Here is a 26,290-nt window from a genome sequence, read left to right as displayed (position 1 = left end):
TTGCCATACGGGGGCATCAGTGTTTCACAAACACATCTTGTTTCTAGATTGACTTTACGGCACTTTGTATAATTTTCTTGTTTCAGTAGGTCAAAATACATTGGTGTTCATGCCAACGTATGTGTTGAAAATTTTACCACTTTTTTCTACAGGATTTCCGTATCAAAATGTAGTAAACAGTATCTTTTGTAAAAAAGATAATTTTCAGAATGCTTAAATCTTCCTTTTCTATTACTGAGTGGTGATATAGGGTTCTTAATTATTCTTCATAGTTCAAGTACTTGAAATGTTTTAAAAAAGAATACGAATTTCTGAAATTTTTACCTTTGGCACTTCCGTCCGTTGTAGGAAGATTAGTAAGATCTTCAGTGTTTTCTGTTTAAATATTGAAATACAAAGACAACTTATATCAAGGTTCATTCAAAAGTTTGTAAATTCATAACACCAATAAGTTAAGTTGTTTTTTTTTTCTTCTTAGATATATGAATACCAACAACTGGAAATATACACCTTTATTTCATAAATTTCACACTTTTAGCAGAAGCCTTTCGTTTGTTCATCGAAGCGTTGGCTGTTAAGTATACACAGTTCATATACTATACATATGTAATTTTATAAAAATTTTTTTAGAAATGTTCATTTTTTTCTCTTTGCAATAGATTAGTTGATTGTATATTGTTTAGCGTCCCTCTCGAGAATTTTCACTCATGGAGACGCCACCACTTGCCGGTGGAGAGCTGCAAATTTTGTCCTATACTCGGCACTTAGGGCCATTGAGCAGGAACGGATCTTTTTTTGGCCAGCACTTATTGCTACACGGGACCTCAGTCTATACGATCTCATCTGAAGGTCCGGTCTCCACGTCCCATAGCGGGATTTGAACCCACAACGTAAGGATCAACTCCTTACTTAGCGACTCTAGACGCTCTTACCACTGCGCTACACGGGCGACTCTATACAGAAATACAAATTATATTCGTGAAAATAATGCTTATCATACTCTAGGTTTATTGGCAGCAACGCTCAAACATGTCCCCTTAACCTATTTGTAAATCAACAGAATTTTTAAAAATGATTTCATTGTTTAATAATATCATTTATTGAACCCTATAGGTGAATTCTTTTCCCTGATTTGGGCAATACTTTTACACAAGGATTTATTACTTTAAAAAAATATCTACACAACTTTTGCATATTCAGAATGGAAGCCTAGAATTAAGTGACACTGCTTAATAAAGTCCTTGTTAGTTTCCATTTCAATATACCCTTATATCCTCCTCACATCATTTGTCAACTATACACATTTGGATTAGTACTTCTTCACACAAGGTCGTAATTTAAAAAAACGAATCTGCATCACTGAGTACGTTAGAATGATTGCAGACTTGCTGTTCTTGAGAACAAATTTAAAGGCAATTCTTTTTTCTAAATTTTCAAGCATATTCTTTAATACCCCATTGTGACATCAACCTAACTATGGGATTTGAATGAAATAATATTTTTACAACTTGAGGATGTTTAAATCATTTAGGAAATCAATAATCATGACCTCCTTGATTCTAATAGACTTTAATACATCTATCTCTTCTATATTTTCTAGTTGAATTTCGACCTTCTCTTGTAGCCCAGTCTTTATCTTTACGCTAATAGTTATACAAACTTTATTCATACGTCAAAAATATATTTTATATTATATGAACAATATAAACCAAGCATTCATTTTCTTGATTATTCTTCCACAGTTTTGAAGAAAGCAAATTGCTTACTTACATTTTGAATGCTATTTTATTATTAGTTTTAAAATATCATAATTTTAATTGAATATTAAGGCTAAGTGCTGAGAACAGTGGAATGTGTTCTATAGTCCAAAGCCAATTATCTCGGAAAGTAGAACAGATTCATTTAACATCTCTTCAACACTACGGGAAAAAGACTGATAAGACATAATAATAAGGCAAAAAAGCTGTTCATTGTTTTTAAATATTTTCGAGTGTTTTGTGTTTTAATATGCATCTTAATACATACTGAGAAAATATCTCACCCTTTTAAAATCATAAAATTAAATATATCATTCCGGAAATATAGTGACTTACCAAGTTTTTTCTGTTCCGAATTCTTATTAGGCCGTTGAAACCCTGAAGAAAAACTGCCAGCCTCTGAAATGCTTTCCTTTGGCATTTCCGACTGATAAACATGTACGGGAATTTGTCCTTCTTCGGTGTCATCTGTTTAAATCAAGAGGCAATAAGGGAAAAAGCTGTTCATTGATGATAAAAATTTTTGAGTGTTTTGTTTTTAATATAAATGCACAGAATACGGAGTTCATAATCCTAATGTATGTTGACAGAATATCCAAACTTTCAAAATCATCAAATTAAATACCGGTATACAGCGTTGTAACATTTGGAAATAGTGACTTACCAAGTTTATTCTGTTCCGCATTCTTATTAGGTTTTTGACACTCTACTGAAATGTTTTCCATTGTCATTTCCGTCCGCTGTAAGAGAATTCGTCCTTCTTCAGAGTCATCTGTTTGAATGAAGAGACAATTCTTATAAAAGTACAAATATACGTTTGTCAATTCATAACACTTATTAATATATTTTTTGTTCTTCTTAGATACCTTAAGTCTTCCAACAATCTATTGAAATATCCATGGGTACCAACTGCGCCCCGTTCTTAGCAGAATAGTTTTTGTATTTATATGAAACAGAATTTGTATTAAATCTTATACGTGAAAGGAAAAAAAACTTGCTGTGGTCCTCAAATCGACATTTAGATATATCGACGACGTGCTGGCAGTTAACAATAACGAACAGTATTCAATATCAAAGTCCATAAAACAATACAAAATAGGAGCAAAGCAAACACGGACCTCCGAAGCATCAGAGGTTGGATTAGGTGCCATGGAGGAGTGAGCATTCCCCGTTGACTGGTCGTAACCGCCGTGTGCTCCTTGTCATGAATAACGGAAAAATCCTTCTTCAATTCAATGTATAAATAATGGACTAACAATTAGTATGAAAAACGTCAGTCAGCATTTGTCTCAATGATAAATTGTATTTGATGACAAGGTCATTGTATCGATACTATATATTCCAGGTGAGCTTGAGATAAAAGATACCATGAAGTCTGACACATCTGTTTCATATCTGGATATTTACTTGAAAGCGAGGGATGCTTATTCTTCATTTGTAAGGAATCTTATGAAGTTTCAGATTCCAATATAGTAGTTCAAATTGGTTCTTTTGGACATTAAAAATATTCAATACTGACTGTAAAAACTGACTGACGTTTTTCATACTAATTGTTAGTCCATTTTGGAACACTGAATTGACAACAGATTTTCCATTATCTCCCAGTCATGACAAGGAGCACACAGTGGGTGTGACCGGTCTGCAAGGGATGCTTACTCCTCCATGAAATTTGATATCACCTTTGATGTTTTTTGAGGTCCGTGTTTGCTTTGCTCCTATTTTGCATTGTTTAATGCAGTTTTAAGCTTGGATACTGTTCATTATCTCCATATATTTCACTGCAACTCAGAAATGTAGATCGTTGTCACATAAAGAAAGAGGACGTACTGGGCGAGGGCATGTTTCCCACATCCCCCGCTCAGAGATAATCAGATTTATCCCTAAAAGATAAATAAAGTTATTGAGAATGACGTATATATTGCTTTCTATTGTGAAATTATAAATAGCTATTAAGTGTAACCCGTTTTCCGGAATTATACGGTTTTATCATTATGATTCTACGATTAATAATACATGAGTATTCATGAGCATGCGCCAGGTCTTTTCATCTTCCATCTTGTTTTTGAGCAGACGGAAAAATCATTGCTGAGAATACAAATCCAGTATCATCGACATTGTATTGTATTAATCAAAGGAATTTATGTATGTAAATAGCTTAATGCAAGCATATTAATTCACATTTAATGAATTTGTTTAGAATTTATTGACTAATTTTCAAAAAATAGTATTGTAAAACAAGAGCATTTTATTTCCGATACTTGATTGAATATAATGCACATTTAAATATCAACAACTAGTAGTAAACAAATCTCTGACGGTTTATTAATTATTTGCAAGAAAATGAGCACTGGATTGTTAAGAGCGAGGACATCGCGGAGATCCAAGACAAAATCGCCTTATGTCAGACCCCCTGCAAGTACAACGGGGCCTTCGGCGCAACCAGCACGAGAGCCTGCACTTATCCAGCATGCCGGAAGTGGTAGCCAAGATTTATCGGCTAACTCCAGTGGCCTACAAGTCTCATCCGAGGTCAATTCCATGGATAGCACACTGCCTCAGCTGCAACAGACATCTACGGCTCCAGCAACCACAAATGTTGCTTATCAGCCAGGTACATGTATACCTGTTAATCCCCTTGTTAGTATTACAGCAGATCTTGGGGCTAACATACCCTTGACAACACAAGAAAAAATCTGGAATAATGAGTATATAGATCTTGCTAAGTTATTGCATTTAGATCCAGCTGCTGAAATTCAGCAACTGCTTGTGTTTGAGGATGGTGAAATTAAAATCAAGAACAAATCAAAGGATAGGAAAATTGTCAATATTTCAGAATGGACTGATTCCTTTTTGATTTATGCTGCCATCTATTTAAAAAAGTTTCCTCAGCATGTTCAAGGCATTTTAAAGTATATCAGTTCTATAAGGCTAGGGGCTTCACGGTCTACCACTTTGGGGTGGAGGGATTATGACATTCAATTTAGGCTTAGGCGCTCCAAAAATAGCTTGATCAGTTGGGAAAACATAGATGCAGAATTATGGTTGATTTACATGGGTCAGGCAACAGTCGCTGAACGCAAGCCCACTTCTACTTTGCATCAGCACAGGCGTTGTTATGATTTCAACTTGAAGGGTTCATGTCTTAAGAAAGATTGTAGATATTTACACTCTTGTCTAAAGTGCGGACAAAACCACCCCTCTATCAAATGTTACAGTAATCAAACCAGCCATAATACACCAAAAGGGGCTTCGCACATGGTCGGTCGTCAAAACATTAATCCTAATGTGACCCAATCTAGATTCTCAAGGCCATTTCAGCAATGAAGATCCATGCCTTTGGGATTTAGGTTTTACGCCAATCAATGTTACCAATTTAAACAACTTGTTACAAGATTATCCAGATAAAACAGTGGCAAATCAACTTTTACATGGGTTTACATTTGGTTTCTCATTGAATTATGAGGGTCCCAGGGGTTCAGTATCTTGTAAAAATATGGTTTCAGCCTTGGAGCACAAAGATGAATTATTAGCTAAACTGAACAAAGAAATTGACTTAGGTCGTATAATGGGTCCATTTGATGCCCCACCATTTAAAAATTTTCATTGCAGCCCAATAGGACTGTTACCCAAAAAACAGGGGGGTTGGAGGTTAATCACCAACTTATCTGCTCCTCATGGAAACAGTATTAACGATTTCATTAATCCTGAAATTTGCTCAGTTAATTATTCATCTTTTGATCAAGCTGTTAGCATGGTTCAAAAACTAGGTAAAAATGCACAATTAGGGAAAATGGATATTTCTAATGCATTCAGGTTGTTACCAATTAGACCCCAAGACTTCAGTCTTCTTGGTTTTAAGTTTCTTGATAAATATTACATAGACAAATGTTTACCGATGGGTTGTGCCATATCGTGTGCTTTATTTGAAAAATTTTCCGGTTTTTTACAATGGGTGGTAGAGTATAACACCAACTTGAAAAATGTTCTTCATTACTTGGATGACTTTCTATTTGCTGGAGCTCATGGTACAAACAATTGCAAAATTTTGATGGATTCATTTCAAAATATCTGTAATGGGTTAGGTGTTCCTGTTTCAGAAGAAAAAACTGAAGGTCCAACAACATACATAGTGTTCTTAGGTTTAGGTATAGACTCAGTTAATCAGACAATTTTCATTCCAAAGGATAAAGTAGAATCTTTACAAAAAGAAATACTGGAAATTCAGGGGAAATCTAAGATAACATTAAAGCAGCTTCAGTCTTTAGCTGGCTCATTAGCTTTTATTACTAAGGCCTTGCCAGCAGGTAGAGCATTCACATGTCGTTTATATGGGTTAATGTCTGGTGTTACTAAGCCACATCATTTTGTACGGCTTTCCAAAGAAATACATAGTGATCTTCAAATGTGGTTAACATTTCTTAATGATTTTAATGGTACTACAAGTTTTCCAGAATTGGAATGGGAATCTGACAAAAGTGTGCAATTTTATTCAGACAGCTCAGGCTCAATAGGTTGTGGTGTGGTTTTTGGAACTTCCTGGTCCTATCTCTGTTTGCCACAGGAGTGGAATGTTGATATAAGAAAAGACATAACCTTTCTAGAGTTTGTTCCTATAGTTTTAGGATTTTACCTGTGGTCAGACAAATTGCAAAACAAGAAATTAATATTGCATGTTGACAATATAGCTTTGGTTGAAATCTTGAATCGCAAAACATCTAAGAATAAACGAGTCATGATTTTGATGAGGGAATTAGTATTGCTTTCTTTGAAGTTTAATATTCAATTTAAAGCAGTTCATGTAAGAGGTTGTATAAATGAGATTGCAGATTCAGTTTCTCGATTGCAGTGGAACAGATTCAGGAAGCTGGCACCATGGGCAGATTGCCATCCTTATCAAGTACCTATTCCATTTTGGAACCTTTTAAAGGACATGTCAATAATTTAATTGAAGCTAGCCTCTCTGACAACACAAAAATTGCATATGACAAAGCCATAGTTGTTTTTAATGACTTCAGATTACAGTTTCAATTGCCTTCATTTTGGCCACCCCCAGTAGATCATATAATAAATTTTGTAGCATTTCTAGCATCAAAAAATCTTTCTCATTCTACGGCTAATGTATATTTATCAGCTCTGAGTCACAGTTTGCAAGTACATGGCCTAGACAATCCAGTCAAATCATTTATTGTGCAAAAAATGTTGACAGGTTTAAAAAGATCTAAGCCTTCAAAAGACATCAGAAGCCCGGTAACATATCAGCTTTTGCTAAAAATTTTGGATGTTTTGCCAATGGTTACAAAATCCAAGTATGAGCACTTATTATTTGGGTCCACATTTGCAACTGCATTTTTTGGTCTTTTTAGAATAAGCGAAATAGCTGTAGCATCAAAAAAGAGTTTAAGAAATGTACTTCAGCTTTCAGATTTACAGTTAAGTAATGAAAATATCAAATTGAAGTTGCGTTTTTCGAAAACCGATCAGAATGGAAAAGGTTTAGTTATTACTATCAGCAAATCAGTTGAGTCTACAGTGTGTTTTAGTTTACTGGAAACTTTCTTGCAATTCAGATCTCAAGAGGATGGCCCTTTATTTTGTCATATCAATGGTACACCCTTATCAACATACCAGTTTTCAAGTGTTTTGCACAAAGCATTAAGATTTTTAGGTATTGAAACAAACACTTTCAAAACACACTCTTTTAGAATAGGGGCTGCTACACATATGTATTTGTCTGGCATATCTGAACATGAAATTCAAAGAAAGGGAAGATGGGTATCTGATGCATACAAGCTTTATCTCAGACCTGAATTGATTACATTTTAGATGTAAATGATACTATTAATAAGATGGTTACACATGACCATATTGTTGTCATCTGGGTATCAAAATTAGAGTTGGGTTATAATTTTGTGCTGTTTTTCATGATTATGTAGACTGTTATGATTGCTTCATGTATTGTTTCTAAATCTTGTAGATTCAATCTGGATTGTGGGTTCATCCCTTATTAAAAGAGCAGAACAATTTGCATTGAATTCTCCAGAATTTGGCACAGACCTTTCTTTGACAGGGGTAAAAGTTTTGTGGAAGGGATTACCAGGGTTGAGTTTTTCCAAATTCAACGAGGTTATTTCGGACCTATACTCTACAAAGCCACATCCAAGGTTTCTTGTTATTCATGTAGGTGGTAATGACATTGCCAAACATAATAATCCTTTAAGAAGACAACAAAAATTTATGAAAACTGTTATCAACAAGTTGCGTTTGGTTATGCCTTTGACTTGCATTGTTTGGTCACATATTTTGCCCAGGGTATATTGGCGTCATTCATTTTCAAATGTTGCTGCAGAGAAATCAAGATCTAGGATTAATAGTTCTATTGCTAGCTTTGTTTTAAGGTCAAATGGTGCTTCAATTAAGTATCCTGATATCAGAATTGATCAAAGAAAACTCTTTCTTAATGATGGAGTTCACTTATCTCCCTTAGGTAATCAAATTTTCTTGTCAACAATGCAGGCTGCTCTTAGGCAATTCAGCTCTGGTAATAACTTTGTTTATCCATCAAAGTGACTGTGCATGAATTTTGGGAATAGGAATTGTTGTGGCTTTATGATGTGATGTGATTTGTGAATGATGAATGTTAACTGTGGTCAAAATTCGGCCGCTATGATGGCGGTTGGATTTCATTATGATTGAAATCCAATTGGCGCAATTTTGACAAGTAACCATTTGCTGAGGGATACTGTTTTCTCCAGGTCCCCCAGCTATGATATGGTTTGTTTGATATTTGTGAATGCTATGCTGCCAAAAGCTTACCAGTTGTAAGATCGGCGCATAGGTTATGAACATGCCAGTTGCATGTTAAATGTGAATGTTGATTTGTATGAACATGCCAGTTGCATGTTAAATGTGAATGTTGATTTTTAATATAAAGCCATGACAGTTCCGCCAAAACAATTTGTGTTATTCTTCCAGTTTCTATCAGGTACATTTATGGGGTGTTTGCATAAGGAAATTTTGAAGTTTTGATTATCAACCTTTATTAAACAGTTATTGTTAGTATTAGGAATTTCGAAATAATCAGATTTATCCCTAAAAGATAAATAAAGTTATTGAGAATGACGTATATATTGCTTTCTATTGTGAAATTATAAATAGCTATTAAGTGTAACCCGTTTTCCGGAATTATACGGTTCTATCATTATGATTCTACGATTAATAATACATGAGTATTCATGAGCATGCGCCAGGTCTTTTCATCTTCCATCTTGTTTTTGAGCAGACGGAAAAATCCCCTCCCTTCCCTCCCTTAAATTTTATGGTTGGTTTGAATATTTTAAATGTAGTTCATGAATTATTTTGGTTCCCGTTTTCTGCGGTGTGTTTTCTTTCAATTTCAGAAATCGTAATGGCTTTTATGCTGATGAAGATTGCTAAGGACTTTGCTGTGTGAATGTGACAATTTCAGAAATCGTCATGGCTTACATACTGATGAAGAATGCTATGGACTTTGCTGTTTAAACGTGATAATACTGACAGTTAGTGTTTACGCAATTTTGACAAGTAACCATTTGCTGAGGGATACTGTTTTCTCCAGGTCCCCCAGCTATGATATGGTTTGTTTGATATTTGTGAATGCTATGCTGCCAAAAGCTTACCAGTTGTAAGATCGGCGCATAGGTTATGAACATGCCAGTTGCATGTTAAATGTGAATGTTGATTTGTATGAACATGCCAGTTGCATGTTAAATGTGAATGTTGATTTTTAATATAAAGCCATGACAGTTCCGCCAATACAATTTGTGTTATTCTTCCAGTTTCTATCAGGTACATTTATGGGGTGTTTGCATAAGGAAATTTTGAAGTTTTGATTATCAACCTTTATTAAACAGTTATTGTTAGTATTAGGAATTTCGAAATAATATACGTATTATATTTCTCAATTTTAAATGTTCACGTACAAGTTTATTTTTTTCCTAAAAGTTTATTTTCATTTATGTTCTCATCAATACATTTGATTCACTTACTGTGAAATCACTGATTTTCGTTGGGGGGGGGGGGGGGGCTAATTTTCGTGATTTTCAAGGTATAAAGAGACCCAGAAATTTATGTCCACAACGAAATGCAATTTTTCACATATATTACTAGTGAACAATTCTTCAGAAATCAAATCCCCATGAACCAATATATTTTCTTCAAACCACGAAAATTTGACCCCTCTAAAATATGCTATTTTACAGTATTTTATTGAACTACTTGTTAATTGATAATCTTATTTTAATGTGACGTCGACAGTCATCAGCATATTAAGTGGGAAACGGGTATATTAAAGCCGTTACAATGATTTTTAACTTGAATGGTTAAAGTACGAAAGCCCAGAAGGTTCATTCGAGATTCAAGTTTCGAAATACGAGATTCGAAATTCGAGATTCAAAATTCGAGTTTCGAAATTCAAGATTCAAACTAACCAATCAAAAGCGGGTTCAGCGTTTGATTACTCCCCTTTATTATGTTTTTATTATCAAGAAATTGTTGAATACATTTTTTAAAAATGGGTCATTTGCTAAAATAATACTGCAAGAAAAAATGTTTTATGTATTAAAACGAAATGAAAATAAAATCTGGATTACAATTTGAAAAATACATGTATAATTTTATTTTTCTCATTAAACAAAATAGTAAATACGTATATATGGAATATTACATGGTCTTATCGTTGACTTGCGGTCTAAGTAGGTCAACTATTTTTTTTATCAAATCATTGCTGAGGGAGAATATTGTATTGATTATAATTAGATATGAAATACTAGTATATTATGAATCATCTCTACCCTGCACAGTAATTCAAGGGCATATATTTCATTACATTTGTAAAGGGTACATTTGTGCAGTGAGACTTGACTGCTGAATCGAACTGTAGCGTTATAAGGTTTCACGAGTATATTTTAGTCTTTGGTCATAACGGTATAGTCAGAGACTAAAATTTAAAACCATAACGCTATAGTTCTGCATCTAATTTAGACTCATCTACTATTGATATTAGATAAAATAAATGCCGCATTTATTTTAATTCATATCGGCAACCTGTATTGTACATGTATATATTCGAGGGTTGATCCAAAAGTAATGTCACTGTGTCCATATCTTTAATATTTGGCGTCATAGTATCAAATATAATGCACCAAAAGATGCATAAACATAAATCTAATCAAAATAAAAAATTTCATTTAATAATGTTGAATTGAATTCATTTTATGGATGTTTAAAACATTAAACATAGAGGGTGTCGCCGCGTCACAACTAAACGTCACGTTTTAAAGTTAATTTTGTTGAATGAAAAAAGACAAACACATTTAAAAAAGCATCTAAAAATCGTCTAATCGTCCAATATTTTTAAAGACAAAATTTATGACATTTTCTAATCTTTAGTTAAAAATTCAATGACAGCATTTTTTTTTTCATCATAAACAGTATTATTAATATCTGATGTATTGCAGAAAGGAAATGTCGAAATGGAATAAAACACCGAAACGAGTTGTAATGTATTTTTCCTTCAAAATCGGGAAATCACAAGTAAAAACGGTTATGATGGTAAATAAAACTCACAGAGGAAAGGATGTTAACGAGAGACTTGTTCATGGATGGTTTCAGAGATTTTGGGCGGGTAAAAGGTAAATAAATGATCATTTGGGGACAGAAATACCGAAAGATAGGAGGTCGGGTGGAAACGTTCAATGGCGTCGACGTTGTCGTAAAAGAGATTAGTGGCAGTTTGAGTGATATGAGACACTTTTAAGTATGTCTTATGGTATTGTTCAAAGAATTTTGATGAAGGATTAAATTATAGATAAAGTGTACAACTGGTGCCAATTGTTCTTAAAGAAAATAAAATATGTGAATGTTTTGTGAATATCAATCTTTTTTTAATAAAACGATGTGAAGGCGTTTTTAAAAGTGTGTGACGGCGCATATCCGTTTTATGACGTTATTTAGGTGCGGCGACTACCATATTCGCACTTTGTGTTTAATACGATATTTTGAAAAGTATAAATGATTTTAATTTGAATTTTTCAGGACTGATTTAAAATAAATATAGCTTCCATCATGTAAAATTTTGTTAATTTACGTCGACTAGGAGAAATTTTATCGAAGTTGTGACATTACTTTTGGATCAACCCTCGTAATTTTTTATTAATTCAAGAAATCAAAGCCATGTATGAAGATAAGTAATTGAATACTTAATTTTTATGTATTTCCTCTATCAGGAAAACGATCCTACGAATATTTAAGAAGCCATAATATAAATTGAAGTATATCTTGCTGATCAAAATTCAAATAATCATTTAAATTTCCTTCTAATATATTTAACACTCTTTCTTGCATTGTGATTTAAATCAAATGACTCATTTGTTATAAATATATTAAACGATTTCTTGAGAGTAAAATCATAATAAAGGGGAGTAATCAAATGTTGAACCCGCTTTTTATTGGTTAATCTGGATCTTGAATCTCGGAACTCGGATTTCGCATCTCGAATTTCGAATCTCGTATTTCGAATCTCGAATTTCGTATTTCGAACCTCGAATCTCGAATGAGCCTTCTGGGCTTTCGTACTAAAGTCTCCATCTTCATTTACATTCAAATTGTGAAAAATAATGTTAAGGAAGCTCTAAACAGTGCATTTCAAAATGTTCTAATTGTAGGTTATATTCGTGCTGTTATAGTGATCTGCCTTTAGAAGTGAGATAGAAAACATGTTATTAACAGTTAATTACACAATATGTAATAGACTAAAATATGCTTAATTTTACATTTAACAAAGAATAAGCAATTGATTTGATTATTTTAATTAATATTACCAATGTAAGTAAACAACAGTGTTTCTGTTCACGCATAGTCTATTGTCTTTGAACATATTTTTTGCAGAATTACGGCACGTACCTTATGCATGTTGAAAATGAACAAATTAGTCTCAATTTGCACCGGTTTATATGATACATTTTTCTACAAATTCAAAAAGCACATTTTGTTAGTGTTTAGAGCTTCTTTAAATATATCTCATGTTTTTTTTAAATGGAGACTGAACCCAAACTATATGAAAATCAAATTTTCTGGGGGAAAAAATTAGCATCAATAAGCTCATTTACTGTAATCGAACGTACACACAACGAATATTCATAGATTTCGTAACGTGGTGGTTAAAGCGATCAATCTTTTTTTCAGCCCCAATGTGACCCCACTATATCCTTAGAATGTCATAACATAACCTCACTTGAATCCATATTTCCTGGAAATGAATAATTTTAATTACGACTATTATAGCCTTACTGTTTCATAAAGAGATTTTCATGCACTAGGTGAATACTATTCCCTGATTTGAGCAATACTTTTAGACAAGGGTCTATTACTTGTTTAAAAAAGAAGATAAACGTATTTTTACATTTCTATTAGATTATGGTTAGAATTAAGTGAAATAAACTTGATATATCCTATCCTTTCACAAACATAAAATTAAATATGCCATTCGGAAAACAGTTATGAAGTTTTTTTTTCTTTTCCGAATTTTATTGATCTATTGACATACCTGCCATTGAGACAAGTGAGGCAAATGCCACACTAAGTTTTTAGAGTTTAATATTGAACAAAAGGTCCACAAGCCTTATAGGTCACCTGCGTATCTCGTAACAACTTTCCAACAATTGAATTTGATTAATGTTTTAAACCTGAGGTGATGAAATTCACAATTTTGAAAGAGGAACCATTGCTCATCATAATTATACACTTAGAATTCTTACTTTGGCTACTTAATATCCAGAGGAAGATCACAGTAAGAAAGATAAAATGCATTTTCAACTTGTAACCAGTTCTGCAACCCATCCTACAGGAACCACGGACCCTGGGGCTACATATTTCAAAATTTTGAAAATTGTATCATTTATGCCAAATTTCAAAGCATTAATTTATTTTGCAGACTATGTACCCCCCCTCTTCCAACTACCTCTGATCCAGGGACCCGGAAATTAACTATTATGTAAAAGGTAACTTTCTTCATCATAAATATGTACTTAGTTCATTGGCATAATACCCAAGAGCAAAGGAAAAGATTTTCAAAAGAGTTCACGCATTTCCATTATATAAACATTAGAGCCCCGACCTAACACAAGAAGCCCTGGCCAAGGTGCCCAGAAATTTACAAATCTCAAAGAGGCATCCTTCCTCCTCATAACTATGCACATAGTTCATTGGTTTAATACCCAGGCGCAGAAAAGAAGTTTTTCAAAGAAATAATTTATTTACACTATATAATGTATATAGCCCCGCCCTAGCACTAGAACCCCTGACCCTGGGGCCATGAATTTCAAAATTTGGTAGAGGCAGTCTTATTCAACATAACAATGCACTTGTTTAGTTTGTTTAATGCCCATGAGCAGAGAAGAAGAATTTCAAAGAATTTATGCATTTTCACGATATTATGTATATAGCCCCGCCCTAGCACTAGAATCCCTGACCCTGGGGCCATGAAATTCGCAATTTTAAAAGAGGCAGCCTTATTCAACATTACTATGCACTTGGTTAGTTGATTTAATGCCCATGAGCAGAGAAGAAGAATTTTAAAGAATTTATGCATTTTCACGATATAATGTAAATAACCTCGCCCTTGCACTAGAACCCCTGACCCTGGGGCCATGAATTTACCAATTTTGGAAGAGGCAGTCTTATTCAACATAACTATGCACTTGGTAAATTTATTAAATGCCCATGAGTAGAGAGGAATTTCAAAGAATTTAAGCATTTTCATTATATAATGTTTAAAGCCCCGCCCTAGCACTAGAACCCCTGACCCTGGGGCCATGAAATTCAAAATTTTGGAAGAGGCAGCCTTATTCAACATTACTATGCACTTGGTTAGTTGATTTAATGCCCATGAGCAGAGAAGAAGAATTTTAAAGAATTTATGCATTTTCACGATATAATGTAAATAGCCCCGCCCTAGCCCTAGAACCCCTGGCCCTATGGCCATGAATTTACCAATTTTGGTAGAGGCAGTCTTATTCAACATAACTATGCACTTGGTAAATTTATTTAATGGCCATGAGTAGAGAAGAATTTCAGAGAATTTATGCATTTTCACGATATAATGTAAATAGCCCCGCCCTTGCACTGAAACCCCTGACCCTTGGGCAATGAATTTACCAATTTTGGTAGAGGCAGTCTTATTCAACATTACTATGCACTTGGTTAGTGTATTTAATGCCCATGAGCAGAGAAGAAGAATTTTAAAGAATTTATGCATTTTCACTATATAAGTAAATAGCCCCGCCCTAGCCCTAGAACCCCTGGCCCTATGGCCATGAATTTACCAATTTTGGTAGAGGCAGTCTTATTCAACATAATTATGCACTTGGTAAATTTATTCAATGCCCATGAGTGGAGAAGAATTTCAAAGAATTTATGCATTTTCATTATATAATGTTTATTCACAATTTTGGTAGAGGCAGTCTTATTCAATATTACTATGCACTTGGTTAGTTTATTTAATGCCCATGAGCAGAGAAGAAGAATTTTAAAGAATGTATGCATTTTCACTATATAATGCATATAGCCCCGCCTTAACACTAGAACCCCTAAACCTTTGGCCATGAATTTCACAATTTTGGTAGAGGACTAAATGCTGATTACAATCATACCAACAGTTTGACTGCTTGATGTCCAAGAGTAAAGAAGATTTTTAAATATTGCACTAATTTTAGTGTTTTTGGCCCCGCCCCCAAGGCTCCGGCCCAGGGGGACAGGGACAAATTTGGTTGAAATTGGTTCAGCGGTTTCAGAGAAGAAGCTGAAAATGTTCAAATGTTTACGCACGACGAACGACGCACGACGGACGACGTACTACGGATAGCAATAGGTCACCTCAGTTAACTCAGGTGACCTAAAGGATTTAAATCTGTAATGGACTTTCAGAGTCACCGAAGATGATTGAACAGTGAGAGATGTTTTTTGTGCCATCACTTACTGTAACATAGGATCTCGGTTTTTATGTCTCCTCCGAAGGACCGGTCTCTACATCCCGCAGAGGGATTTGAACCTGCGATGTAAGTGCGACTCTAGAGCATACGCTCTAACCACTGTGCCATGCAAGCGATAATTTAAAACTTAAAAACTTTCTAAGATTAAATCTTTTATTTTCTAATACCCAGATCTAAGGATCTAAGGATCCCCTCCCCATGTAAACCCCCATGTCTGCCCATCAGGTACTATCTTTGTCCCGTCTAGGACTAGGAATGCCCAGCACCCTTGCCTCACTAAAAACTTGAGCCTAGTTACGGCTTTGATGGAGATAAAATTATGTTAATCTTATATTTTGTACCTCTTTCGCTTGTGTCTCCTTTACTGTCAACAATTTTAAACTTTTCTTATAATACTGTTTTGTTCTAACTTAGAGTAATTTGAACCATTTGATTTAAAGTAGAAGTAAAAATATTTCTAATCCATCTCTTTGTAAAGAAACAATGATAAAAAAAACAAAAAGTAAAAGAAATTACTCATGAAATGTGATGTAGATATGTCCAGTTATTGAGTAAACAAGACAAAAAATTGTCAAGATCCCATACGTTAGGAAAATTATGGACAGGGAAGGACATTGACCATGAGCTATTGAAGAAGTTTATGATCAAATTTTCCACCATTTTAGCCACGCTGTCTTCAGTGTATTTTGATAACCAACATCTTTTTATTTTATATAAACTAGATTGTTTTACTTTTGTTTACCTTTGCTGAGTTTATTACAAATTCCTTTTCTCATCATCACAACGACGAAGGCAAGGATTCCAATTAGGAGTGAAACGATGATAATAAACACAAGTGCTATCCAACTGTTGTCTTTGTACATGTCTTTTGAACTGTAAATAAAAATACTACCTCTATGCCTCTCTCTCTTTCTCATTTGACTTTGGAATAAAGTAAATTGATATTACTTACACCCCCTTCTATAACACACATGCATATGTACGTATATCAATTATATTTCAAAAGTTTAAGTCAGATTAATTGTTTACCTTAATTTTTCCGTACAGATATATGTAGATATATTCTTGTATCTATAGCATCGTTGATCTAAAGAAAAAATGTTTTAAATGAATATAATTATGTGATGTATTGATAGTTCTTAATTTGTAGATACACGTCTTACAAATGTACTTGACATTACATTTATATGCCTCGATGGACGGGTATCTTCGTGGACATTTGTGTGTGCCATTAAACTTCAGACATTCGAATCCTTCGTCGTAAATTTCTGCCACTTGTTTCATCTGAATGTTAAATTCTGCACAATAGCCTGAAAATTGCATTATGTTTAATGTGTTATCTTAACTATAAAAGCTTGCTTTGTCTTCACTCTTCCATGTTTATCTCTTTACATTTATTCATATAATGATAAAGGCATATAAAACATAATATCAGATTTGTAAAGACTTACCTTGTAAGTAGAAAATAGGTGCACAAACTTCTAGTGTTGCGTTTTTCCAGTGATTCATTAAACAATGATATTGAAATTTACTCCGATCAGTGCAGTTCTGAATAGCAGCAATGCTCTCACAATTCTTCCGTTCAGCTGCCTTTTCCCATTCTTCTTGACTTGTCGGACAAAAAGATACGTACGTTATAGTCGGCGTTGATGCAGGACAGCTTAAAACGGTATCAAAGATCTGAAATAATAAACGAGTTCTCCGTTATTTTCAGATCATGATAAGGAACACATGGCAGATGTGACCGATGCTGACGTCTCCATGGCACCGGATCCAACCACTTATGTTAAAGAGATCCCTGTTTGCTCTGCTCCAGAAATTTGTTGTTTAATGGACTTTAAACTAGTAACCTATTGCTAATTCATAATGTGTGACACTTAAAATTCAATTACAAAAAAAGATAACTTTGAATTCATAATATTTCATGCATTAAACGTCAAGAAGGTGACAACAAATAAAAAAAAACTTATGACTTCTCATTCACTGAAAATGGTCAAGAGTGTTCTTAGAGAAGCTAAGAGTAAAAATAGATATTCAAGATTTGTTATTTAGCTGTTTAAAAGTCCGTATAACAACACCAAATTGATATTCTCTCTATCTCTCTCTCTTTTAAAGATTTTAAAGTATATTTCTAGGTTTGCATTTTTCATTACTGATGTCAGATGCAAAAATATACTGAAAAAATTTATGAGGTTTTACCAAATTTTTTTAAGTATATCCAATAGAAAATCACTGTAGGGTACATGTCCTTACCTGAATGATTACTACTAGGAAATGTAAGCACACGTGTTTTCCCTTTCCTCTTCTCATGTTTTGAAAGTATGACGAAGCTGAAGACCAAAAAAAGATACACAGCAAAAGTCATATTTAGGAGTAACGAGAATTATTCTATCTCATATATCTCTATATAAAGTGCTTAAACCAAAATTATGGTAAGGTTTTGGGCCAATCACATACAAATGTAATTCAATACTTTAAAATACATCGATATGTTTGTCAATTACTCACAATTCATTTACTAGACGTATATGTATATACAAATGTCATTAATTACTATCAGTTACTTTGAAGGATATAATCAAATACATGTTTATTTTTATTTTCAAATAATTTGAACATATACGATAATATTTTTAAGTTGCAGCAATAGTATTTATGTTGATCTTATCAACTGCATTGAGGAGTGTGTTATGCTGCATAAACATTTTAGAATTTTACAAGTATTAAAACACAATCTTATTTTCGAAATAGTAGTGGTATGCATCAATATAAAACACCTTCGTTAATATTTACTTGAAAAAAAGTCTTTGAAATGTACAACGGCGTAGAACTATAGCAATGATGATATAAATAATGATTGAGACAATTCTAGTAATGGAATTTTCACACGTGTGTGTACAATGTTTTATATCAAGCATTTCGATCGAGAGCAAAAGGTGTTTTTTTAGCTTAGACAAAAGATCTAAGTAAAAATCTTGAAGTTGTATTGCAAATTTTCAAAATTGCTTTTTAGGTTTAAGAAAGGGTTTAAACATGTCATCGGACGAACTTTTACCCTTCAGTCAACAGAACTCTAAAATTTAGTCAACATTCAGCATACTTTCAGTCACCTTTAAGTGAAATGAATGGTTGAGTTTCATCTTATGTGCGACTTTTCATCCTCAGAAAGGATACATTCCTTTTGCTAAATTAAATTTTACTTTCCAAAATTGTTATTTGGACTAAGGGCACGGAAAGAGGCACATGAATGTATTTTTTTTAGATATAGCTACATATATTATTAATTAAAGCACATTTTGGTTCCATAAAATGCAAAGCAGGAAATAGGCAAAAATAGGTTTTCGCAGCGACATTACAGTATATATCTCTTCCTTGTCAAAATGCCTTATATCAAAAATGGACGGCAGAAAAATCTTTCTAGTGATTTTATTTAATGTTTTAGCAACTGTTGAGTCAACTTGCTCAAGGTAATTATAATTTGACATCGTCTCTAACAATAATTAAATGATAGAATAAATGTTACGCACTATGCTGTTAATTATATACAATTTATGCTGCTACTTAAACTTTTTAGTAACGATATGAAATGCTGTCTCCCCGGCCTCTCTTGGAATTATGATTTAAATACATGTACAGGTATTTTTTAACTTTAACTTTTATTTGCTTGATAAATTTCAGATAAAAGCATAAATACGTACAAAAGTCTCTTTATTAGCTTGTAAAATAGGTTTTTCCGGTCCCAATTGTGAAAATACCTGCAGATACCCGAGCTATGGGAAAAGATGTCAACATGAATGCAACTGCACCCAGGAATTTTGTGACTTTGTCAGTGGATGTCAAAATAGTTCAGGTCTGTACACATACAGAAGTTAAAAAAAATTGCAAATCATAATTACGGAGTTTTTTTTATTAGAAATTAGATACCATTCATGAGACATTTTGCTTAAAACTGAAATATGTATGTGCATCTTTACTGTCATGTTTTCATTCAATTCATTTATGATTCTAAATTTGCTAAAGAAAAACCATTATTTTCAAGAAGTTGATAATGTATCTTATTATTATTATTATTATTATTATTTGACGCCTAACTCACTGATTGACTGAAATTCAATATTATTTCAGACAGCTTTTAAAGAATTAATAATCGAATACATCTGACCTTTCAATAAACATGGAATTTTATTTTCAAACAGTTGACCTACAATTTAAGTATTATATCAGGTCTGGACCTCTTACATTTATAATATTGAAGAAAAAAAATTTCGGTAATTTATGATGCACAATAAACAATAAACTCTCATGTATCTAAAGACCTTCCATTTCAAGATTGATTGATAAGAAAAATTGTCATGCAAGAAAAGAATGTTAATCTGAAAAGGCGCGATGTCCTGCAGGATTGAACCACAGCAATAAAAAAATGAGCGGTTGTCATCTGAGCTGACTTTGAGCCGAAAATTATTCGTAAATATGAACCATGTTGTCTGAGACAGGGTTTCATTCTTTTTATAGGATTTTGTGTCGTCAATCCTATAACTTACAGCAGTACTGTTCCCAACAAAATCTTACTAAATTATTCCATAGATCACATCTATTTAAAAATCATAATTTTGCTTAGGTGCTCTCCTATCCTAATGACCTAAAGGCCAAAAGCCATGCAATAACCTGTTATATAACTATTCCAATTTGAAAAACCTTTAGTCTCCTCTGTTTTCACTTTTAGTAGACTCAAAACGTAGACATATACCCTGTGACAAATAACTAATGATCATTGATTTAAAATGCGACTTTTTCCGAGAAGTTCTTTTCTTCTTAAGGCAATTTTTTTAAATTTTGAATGCAAAGTATATCCTTTGTGTATTTAGCAATGTCTCTGACCTTAAAGACCCATTATTTGCTTCAGTAAAATCCAAACTTGGGAAAAATATATATTCTTTTCATTAGCTTGTAAAATTGGTTTTTACGGCAAAAAATGTGAAAATCCCTGCAGATACCCGAGCTATGGGAAAAGATGTCAACATGAATGCAACTGCACCCAGGAATTTTGTGACTTTGTCGGTGGATGTCGAAATAGTTCAGGTTTGTGTACAGAAGTTAAAACAATAGCGAATCATAATTACGGAGTTTTTTTTTTAATTCATACATGTATGTAGTTTAAAAATAGAATATATTCACGAGACATTTAAATATGTCATGCGTATTTGCACTATTTTTACTATCATATTTATATTCAATGAAATCATATAATTTTCTTTTGTTGGAAATAAACTATTTTCAAGAAGTCGATCATTTTAAAATGGAATCTATTCATAACACAAATAAGATTCGGCTTCATTTGGTTTTTTTTTACGCGTAATAAACTCTCTTGTTCCTCAATGCAATTTCGTAAGTAGGAAAACGTAATGTAATGTAAGGAAATAATATAAGACTAAAAAGGTCTGAATTCCTGTGAAATTGAATCACAAGTCAACAATAACATTAGTGCGGTAACAAGACCTGGTGATCTACCAATCTGAGCTGATAATGAGGATAAACTGTGTAAACATGATTATTATTGTCTGGAACAGGTTCCTACTTTTTTCGTAGGCTTTTTGTTACATGTAAATTCGACCTTAGAGCAAGGGATGTTCCCTCCAAAAATCTTATCTCAAATTATTCTTTAGATCACATATATCAGAATATCATACTTTTATTTAGGTGCTAACCTGTCCTAATGACATAAAGGCCAAAGCCCATGAAATAATCTATGCCATACAGCTGTAAGGGATAAAATGCATTTTTGACAACTTTTAGAATTCAATTAAACTATTTACAACTTACTGAACTGTGACGCAACATACATTTAATGTTCACGAGAAATACGAAGTTACATGTACCTTTTCCCCGCAAGCCTTTTATGGCGCGCTACAGGTTTATCTAATGTTTAAAATTAATAATGATTGTAACTTTTCTTTATATTATAAGATTTTAGCAAATATAAAATAAATCGGAATTGGCATTAAATTAAAGATGAAATGCATCTTTAATTGTATTGATTGATTGTTTATTGTTAAACGTCCCTCTCAAGAATTTTTAACTCATATGGAGCGTCTGCGTGAAAAATGCGTGATTTTGGGGTATGCTAAAAATGGAATTGTTAAAAATGCATGACTGCGTAAATGGGGGTTAATGGGGGTTAAAATTGCATGAAATAAATTTAAAGTTGGAAATGCCAGTTTGAAAACTAAGACAACGATGTAGTAAATGACTATTTGATTTGAATATGTGAATCTAGCAATATCTTTGAATTTAAAATTCCCTTCATTTTTTTAGTCCATTACTAGTGTATGAAATTTGATGTAAATGATATTCGAATATTATTTCTTTAGATTGTAATCCTGGATATTATGGCCTGACCTGTTCAGATCCCTGTAGATTTCCTAACTACGGAGAAAGATGTCAATCCAAGTGTTATTGTTTTGAGACAGCTTGTCATCATATCATGGGATGTCAATTAGGCACAGGTATCTTAAGGACATGGGGTATAAACAAAATTTTGTCAAAATTCCTTAAAATAACAAAATCAGTTATATTTATATAAGTAAAATGAATATTTTTTTACCGCACAGGTTTTAGGGAGTTTTTTTTTTTCTTCAAATTCTCACAATGATAGAATTTTAAGTAACAAAAATGTATAGATTTATAAGGTTGGTTGCAGAGTGGTTGGATTTTGAACTTCATTGAAAGTTTACAAATTCTAGATATTCAAAAAACATATTAGCAAAATCATTTACAACCAGAAAAAGATAGGAAGGAAGAAGCATCAGTGTATTTTGCAATATTTTCGTTATGGGGCATACTCAAATTATTTTTACTTTTATTTTTCTCCATCAAAATAGAATTTTTAGGTTCTGATACCTGTAATTTTCTGAAACCTGATACTTTAAGGAATTGAAAAAAACTTACACCGGTCATGCAAAAATTTTACATTTGTCAATTTTCCATTTGTACCTCACGGTGTCTCTTTAAATGTCTTTTTCAGAGATCCCAGAAATTCTCCTTGTATGGAATGCGACTTCACAAGAAGAGGGGCGTTCTTATATGGAAAAATTTCAAATAATAATCATTATTGGAGGATCCGTTATTTTCACTTTCGTCGTAATTGTTGTGATGGTAGTAATCACCATGGTGAGAAGAGTTATAAGATCTGACAAAAGGAAGAAATTTGAATGTAACTTTGATTCTGAATTTAGCTCGTGTCATTCTTCACCGGGCGATACAGTGCGAGGTACATGTACAACTTCCGCCAGATGTGTACAAAGCTTTGACTTGAACGGGAAGTCGGTAGAAAGTTACGAATTTGAGATCTATGAAAATACGAGTATGAGTATTCAGGGAAACAGGGACGAACGTTAAGACTCAATTAAAAGCAATGATCACTTCATTATATACATAAGAACTTGTCATTAAATAAGACTGAAAAAGAAAATTTGTTAATGTTTAAGTGTAGAATTTGTATTACATTAAAAAAACAAGACTCTATACAATTTTATATCCTCATTTTTTATTCAGAAGAATCTTCATCCAAATCATTTTGCTTTCAGACTTAAATGCCTTCCTAGTTTGAGTGTGGAAATGTATGTGAAAATTCTTAATTAGCTTACGGAATAAATTACTTCGTAATATTCTATAACCTCTACGATTTGTAACTATATAAATAATGGCTTCGCCCTGAAAAATATGCTTGGTCTTGGGTGCTGGAATCTTGTTGATCCTGTTGTAAATCAGTGCACGTTTCAGATCTTAAGACTTTTAACACAAATTATATATATTTGGCAAGAATAATAAAAAAATGTGTTGATTGGCATTCCATTCCATGATTCATCTATTGACTCAGTTACCTGTCTTATTAAGGGGAAAATGGAGTAACTTGCAGATTATGAAATATTATATTTCTTTAAATAAAAGCATTTTATATAAAGCATGGGCAAACTTTTCAAATTCAGAGAAAAATGTTTATCCACAATAGTTTTAGCTCAACTGAGGTGGAAACTCAAGTGAACTTTTCTGATCACCCCATGTCCGTCGTCCGTCTGTTCGCAAGACTGTAACTGTGTAAAGTTTTAACATTTTCAATGTCTTCTCAAGAACCACTGGATGAATTTTAACCAAACTTAGTAAAGAGCATCATTGGGTGCAGATGAGTTTAAATTGTTAAAATAAAGTGTCAAGCTCCCTTCCAAGAGGAAATAATCAAGGAAAGACAAAAATAGGATTGAGTCATTAAAAATCTTCTTCTCAAGAACAACGGGGCCAGGAAAACTGAAATTTATGTGGAAACATCCTGAGGTAGTGTAAATTATAAATTAGTCAAATCATAATCCATGGGGTTAGGGCGGGGCCACAATAAGGAATAAAATTTTAACATTAAATTTCATATGAAATATTTTAAAATCTTCTTCTTAAGAACCACAGAGCCAGGGTAGCTGAAACTTATGTGGAACCATCCTAGTGTAGTGTAAATTCTAAATTGTTCAAATCATGCCCCCCACCCCCGGCGGTAAAGCGAGGCCACATTAGAGAATGCAGGTTTTAGCATGGAAATATATAGGGAAAGTTTTTTAATTTTCTTGTAAAGAATGACGGGCTAGATAAGCTGAAACTTATGTGGAAGCATCCTTGGGAATTGTAAATTCTAAATTGTTCAAATCATAACCCCCAGGGGTAGGGCGAGGCCATGATAGGGAATTTAAGTTTTAACATTGAAATATAAAGGAACATATTTTTAAAATCTTTTCAAGAACCACTGTGTCAAGAAAGCTGAAACCTCATATGAAAGCCTCATGGAATTGTGTAGATTCTAAATTGTTCAAATCATGTCCCAGGGGTTGAGCAGGACAGCAAAGGTTTTATAATCCGAGATTCCTCTGACTCTAACCCCCGCTTTTATATTATGACTTGTGCGGGGGAGAGTCAGAGCGGAGGCCATATTGAAAACTGGCAATTCAGCGATACCGGCTAGTGTTGCGACTCTGCCTACCTTCTACAACTTTATTTCGCGGACCTAACTCCCGAGACGCGAGAAATCAGTAAAATAATTATTTTCCTATTTGTTAATCATCATTAAGAGGATGCTTTCTTCGTTTAAACGGTCCTATCACAAATGAAGCATCACTTGAATTAGGTCGCCTTCTCGCCATTCGACTTCTTTGCGCATGACGTCATACACAACTACACAAACAAAACTATCACGTGAAATTATTATGTTTGGTGTTAATGCTGTTTTTAACCGAATTTTAGCATAGAAGTCGTTTTTGACAGTTGCTTTCCTTATAAATAAATAAATGAAACATCATTATATTGTTTTATGTATTTTTTCACAACACTTTCATATTTTTCCGAAAGGTCCATACGTGTTTGAGCACGTGTTACTTTGGAATTTTGTGTATTTGTGTGCTGACGTCATGCGCGAAGAAGTCGAATGGCGAGGAGGCGACAATATTCAAGTGATGCTTCGTTTGTCGGTGATAGGACCGTTTAAACGGCGGTAGCATCCTTTCAATCATGATTAACAAGTAGGAGAATAATTATTGTACTGATTTCTCGCGTCTCGGGAGTAAAGTCCGCGAAATAAAGTTGTAAAAGGTAGGCAGAGTCGCGACACTAGCCCGTATCGCTGAATTGCCAGTTTTCAATATGGCCTCCGCTCTGACTCTCCCCGCACAAGTCATAATATAAAAGCGGGGGTTAGAGTCAGAGGAATCTCGGATTAAGGTTTTACAAAAGGAATAATCTGGTGAAGAACAGCATGGGCAGTTATGAGCGCTGTGGCCCGGGGCCCTCTTGTTTTTATAATGGTATCATCAATCCTAATCTCATTTTGTCTTACCAGTATACTAGTAATCATTTTATACCCGATTTAAGACAGCTTAGAAAGGTTACCGATAGACAGGAAATGTGTTCTTAAAAACGAAACTTAAAAAATTAGGGTTTATTTCATGATTGTTAAGTAACTGTATGATGATGATAGATATAGATATTGTATATGCGTTCCCTTCACTAACAATAAAAGGGGACAAAAATCGTATTTTTTAACTCACAAATAATATTGAAATATTTCAATGAGCAAAACTAACACTTGGAGAAAATATTTTACCTTTATGATTCACTTCCTGCAAATCTTGAAAATTCCCTACTTTCGTTTTGCTATCTTACAGTTGTATATCGCTAATTATCGTAAAGTTTTTAAATACTCGAAGGCGATTTTACTACTAACATAATCAGTCGGCATATATCATTTTGTTTCTTAGCTAGATAATTAAGTATCAAAGGTGCGTAGCCACAAATTTGATGTTTATATTATGTCAAATTTTTCTATATTTGTTGCTATAGCATTTCATACGAAAATATCATAAAAATCTTTTTTTTGTGGAAGTTATTAAAACTTCAAATTATTGGACGCGTTTGATTGATATATCTTTACACATTCATATTTTTAATGTTATCCTTAATACTTAAAAAAGTAGCAAT

At 33.4% G+C, this 26,290-nt stretch overlaps 3 protein-coding genes across 8 annotated transcripts in view; 2 read left to right on the top strand and 1 right to left on the bottom strand.

The window, feature by feature from the left end:
• Positions 1–25,969, bottom strand: part of LOC134280013 (uncharacterized) — a 39,517-nt gene extending 13,548 nt beyond the window's left edge. The window contains exons 1-9 of the mRNA XM_062762442.1: positions 25,917–25,969; positions 18,035–18,111; positions 17,233–17,461; positions 16,963–17,091; positions 16,811–16,868; positions 16,524–16,654; positions 2,422–2,529; positions 2,094–2,225; positions 325–375 (exon numbers count right to left, since the gene is read on the bottom strand). Of these exons, the coding sequence (XP_062618426.1) occupies positions 325–375; positions 2,094–2,225; positions 2,422–2,529; positions 16,524–16,654; positions 16,811–16,868; positions 16,963–17,091; positions 17,233–17,461; positions 18,035–18,091 (895 nt within the window). The 5' untranslated portion in view covers positions 18,092–18,111; positions 25,917–25,969. The remainder of the gene's footprint in view (positions 1–324; positions 376–2,093; positions 2,226–2,421; positions 2,530–16,523; positions 16,655–16,810; positions 16,869–16,962; positions 17,092–17,232; positions 17,462–18,034; positions 18,112–25,916) is intronic.
• LOC134280010 (uncharacterized) lies at positions 3,694–9,670 on the top strand. Of its 4 annotated transcripts, XR_009994817.1 has the most exons (4): positions 3,694–3,899; positions 4,095–4,368; positions 7,732–9,075; positions 9,155–9,670. XR_009994817.1 is itself a non-coding variant. In XM_062762432.1 (3 exons), the coding sequence occupies exons 1-3, from the start codon at positions 3,771–3,773 to the stop codon at positions 9,205–9,207; spliced, it is 456 nt and encodes a 151-aa protein (XP_062618416.1). In that variant the 5' UTR covers positions 3,694–3,770; the 3' UTR covers positions 9,208–9,670. The 4 variants fall into 4 exon arrangements, 3 of the variants coding, with proteins under 3 accessions (XP_062618416.1, XP_062618415.1, XP_062618414.1); XM_062762432.1 differs by lacking the exon at positions 7,732–9,075; XM_062762431.1 differs by having other exon boundaries at positions 7,732–9,670.
• On the top strand, positions 19,166–23,234 carry LOC134280014 (cell death abnormality protein 1-like). 3 transcript variants are annotated; one of them, XM_062762444.1, is made up of 6 exons: positions 19,166–19,248; positions 19,356–19,411; positions 19,497–19,631; positions 20,726–20,860; positions 22,150–22,284; positions 22,803–23,234. In XM_062762444.1, the coding sequence occupies exons 1-6, from the start codon at positions 19,178–19,180 to the stop codon at positions 23,174–23,176; spliced, it is 906 nt and encodes a 301-aa protein (XP_062618428.1). In that variant the 5' UTR covers positions 19,166–19,177; the 3' UTR covers positions 23,177–23,234. The 3 variants fall into 3 exon arrangements, with proteins under 3 accessions (XP_062618428.1, XP_062618427.1, XP_062618429.1); XM_062762443.1 differs by having other exon boundaries at positions 19,356–19,417; XM_062762445.1 differs by lacking the exon at positions 19,497–19,631 and having other exon boundaries at positions 19,356–19,417.
• Positions 25,970–26,290: the final 321 nt, after the last annotated feature.

The sequence above is a fragment of the Saccostrea cucullata genome, unplaced genomic scaffold (assembly GCF_032062105.1).
Source record: "Saccostrea cucullata isolate Sc308-1 unplaced genomic scaffold, CSIRO_AGI_Scuc_v1 ctg152, whole genome shotgun sequence".
Classification (NCBI taxonomy): Eukaryota; Metazoa; Mollusca; class Bivalvia; order Ostreida; family Ostreidae; genus Saccostrea; species Saccostrea cuccullata.
This window is presented reverse-complemented; position numbering and strand designations above follow the sequence as displayed.

Excerpts from the sequence above, each read along its gene's own strand:
- LOC134280014 (XM_062762443.1), top strand. The coding sequence starts at position 19,178 with ATGGACGGCAGAAAAATCTTTCTAGTGATTTTATTTAATGTTTTAGCA. Across the intron at positions 19,418-19,496 it reads TGATTTAAATACATGTACAG|CTTGTAAAATAGGTTTTTCC; the intron begins GTATTTTTTAAC and ends TCTCTTTATTAG. Across the intron at positions 22,285-22,802 it reads GGGATGTCAATTAGGCACAG|AGATCCCAGAAATTCTCCTT; the intron begins GTATCTTAAGGA and ends TGTCTTTTTCAG.
- LOC134280010 (XM_062762430.1), top strand. The coding sequence starts at position 3,771 with ATGAGTATTCATGAGCATGCGCCAGGTCTTTTCATCTTCCATCTTGTT. Across the intron at positions 3,900-4,094 it reads TATTAATCAAAGGAATTTAT|AAAATGAGCACTGGATTGTT; the intron begins GTATGTAAATAG and ends ATTATTTGCAAG.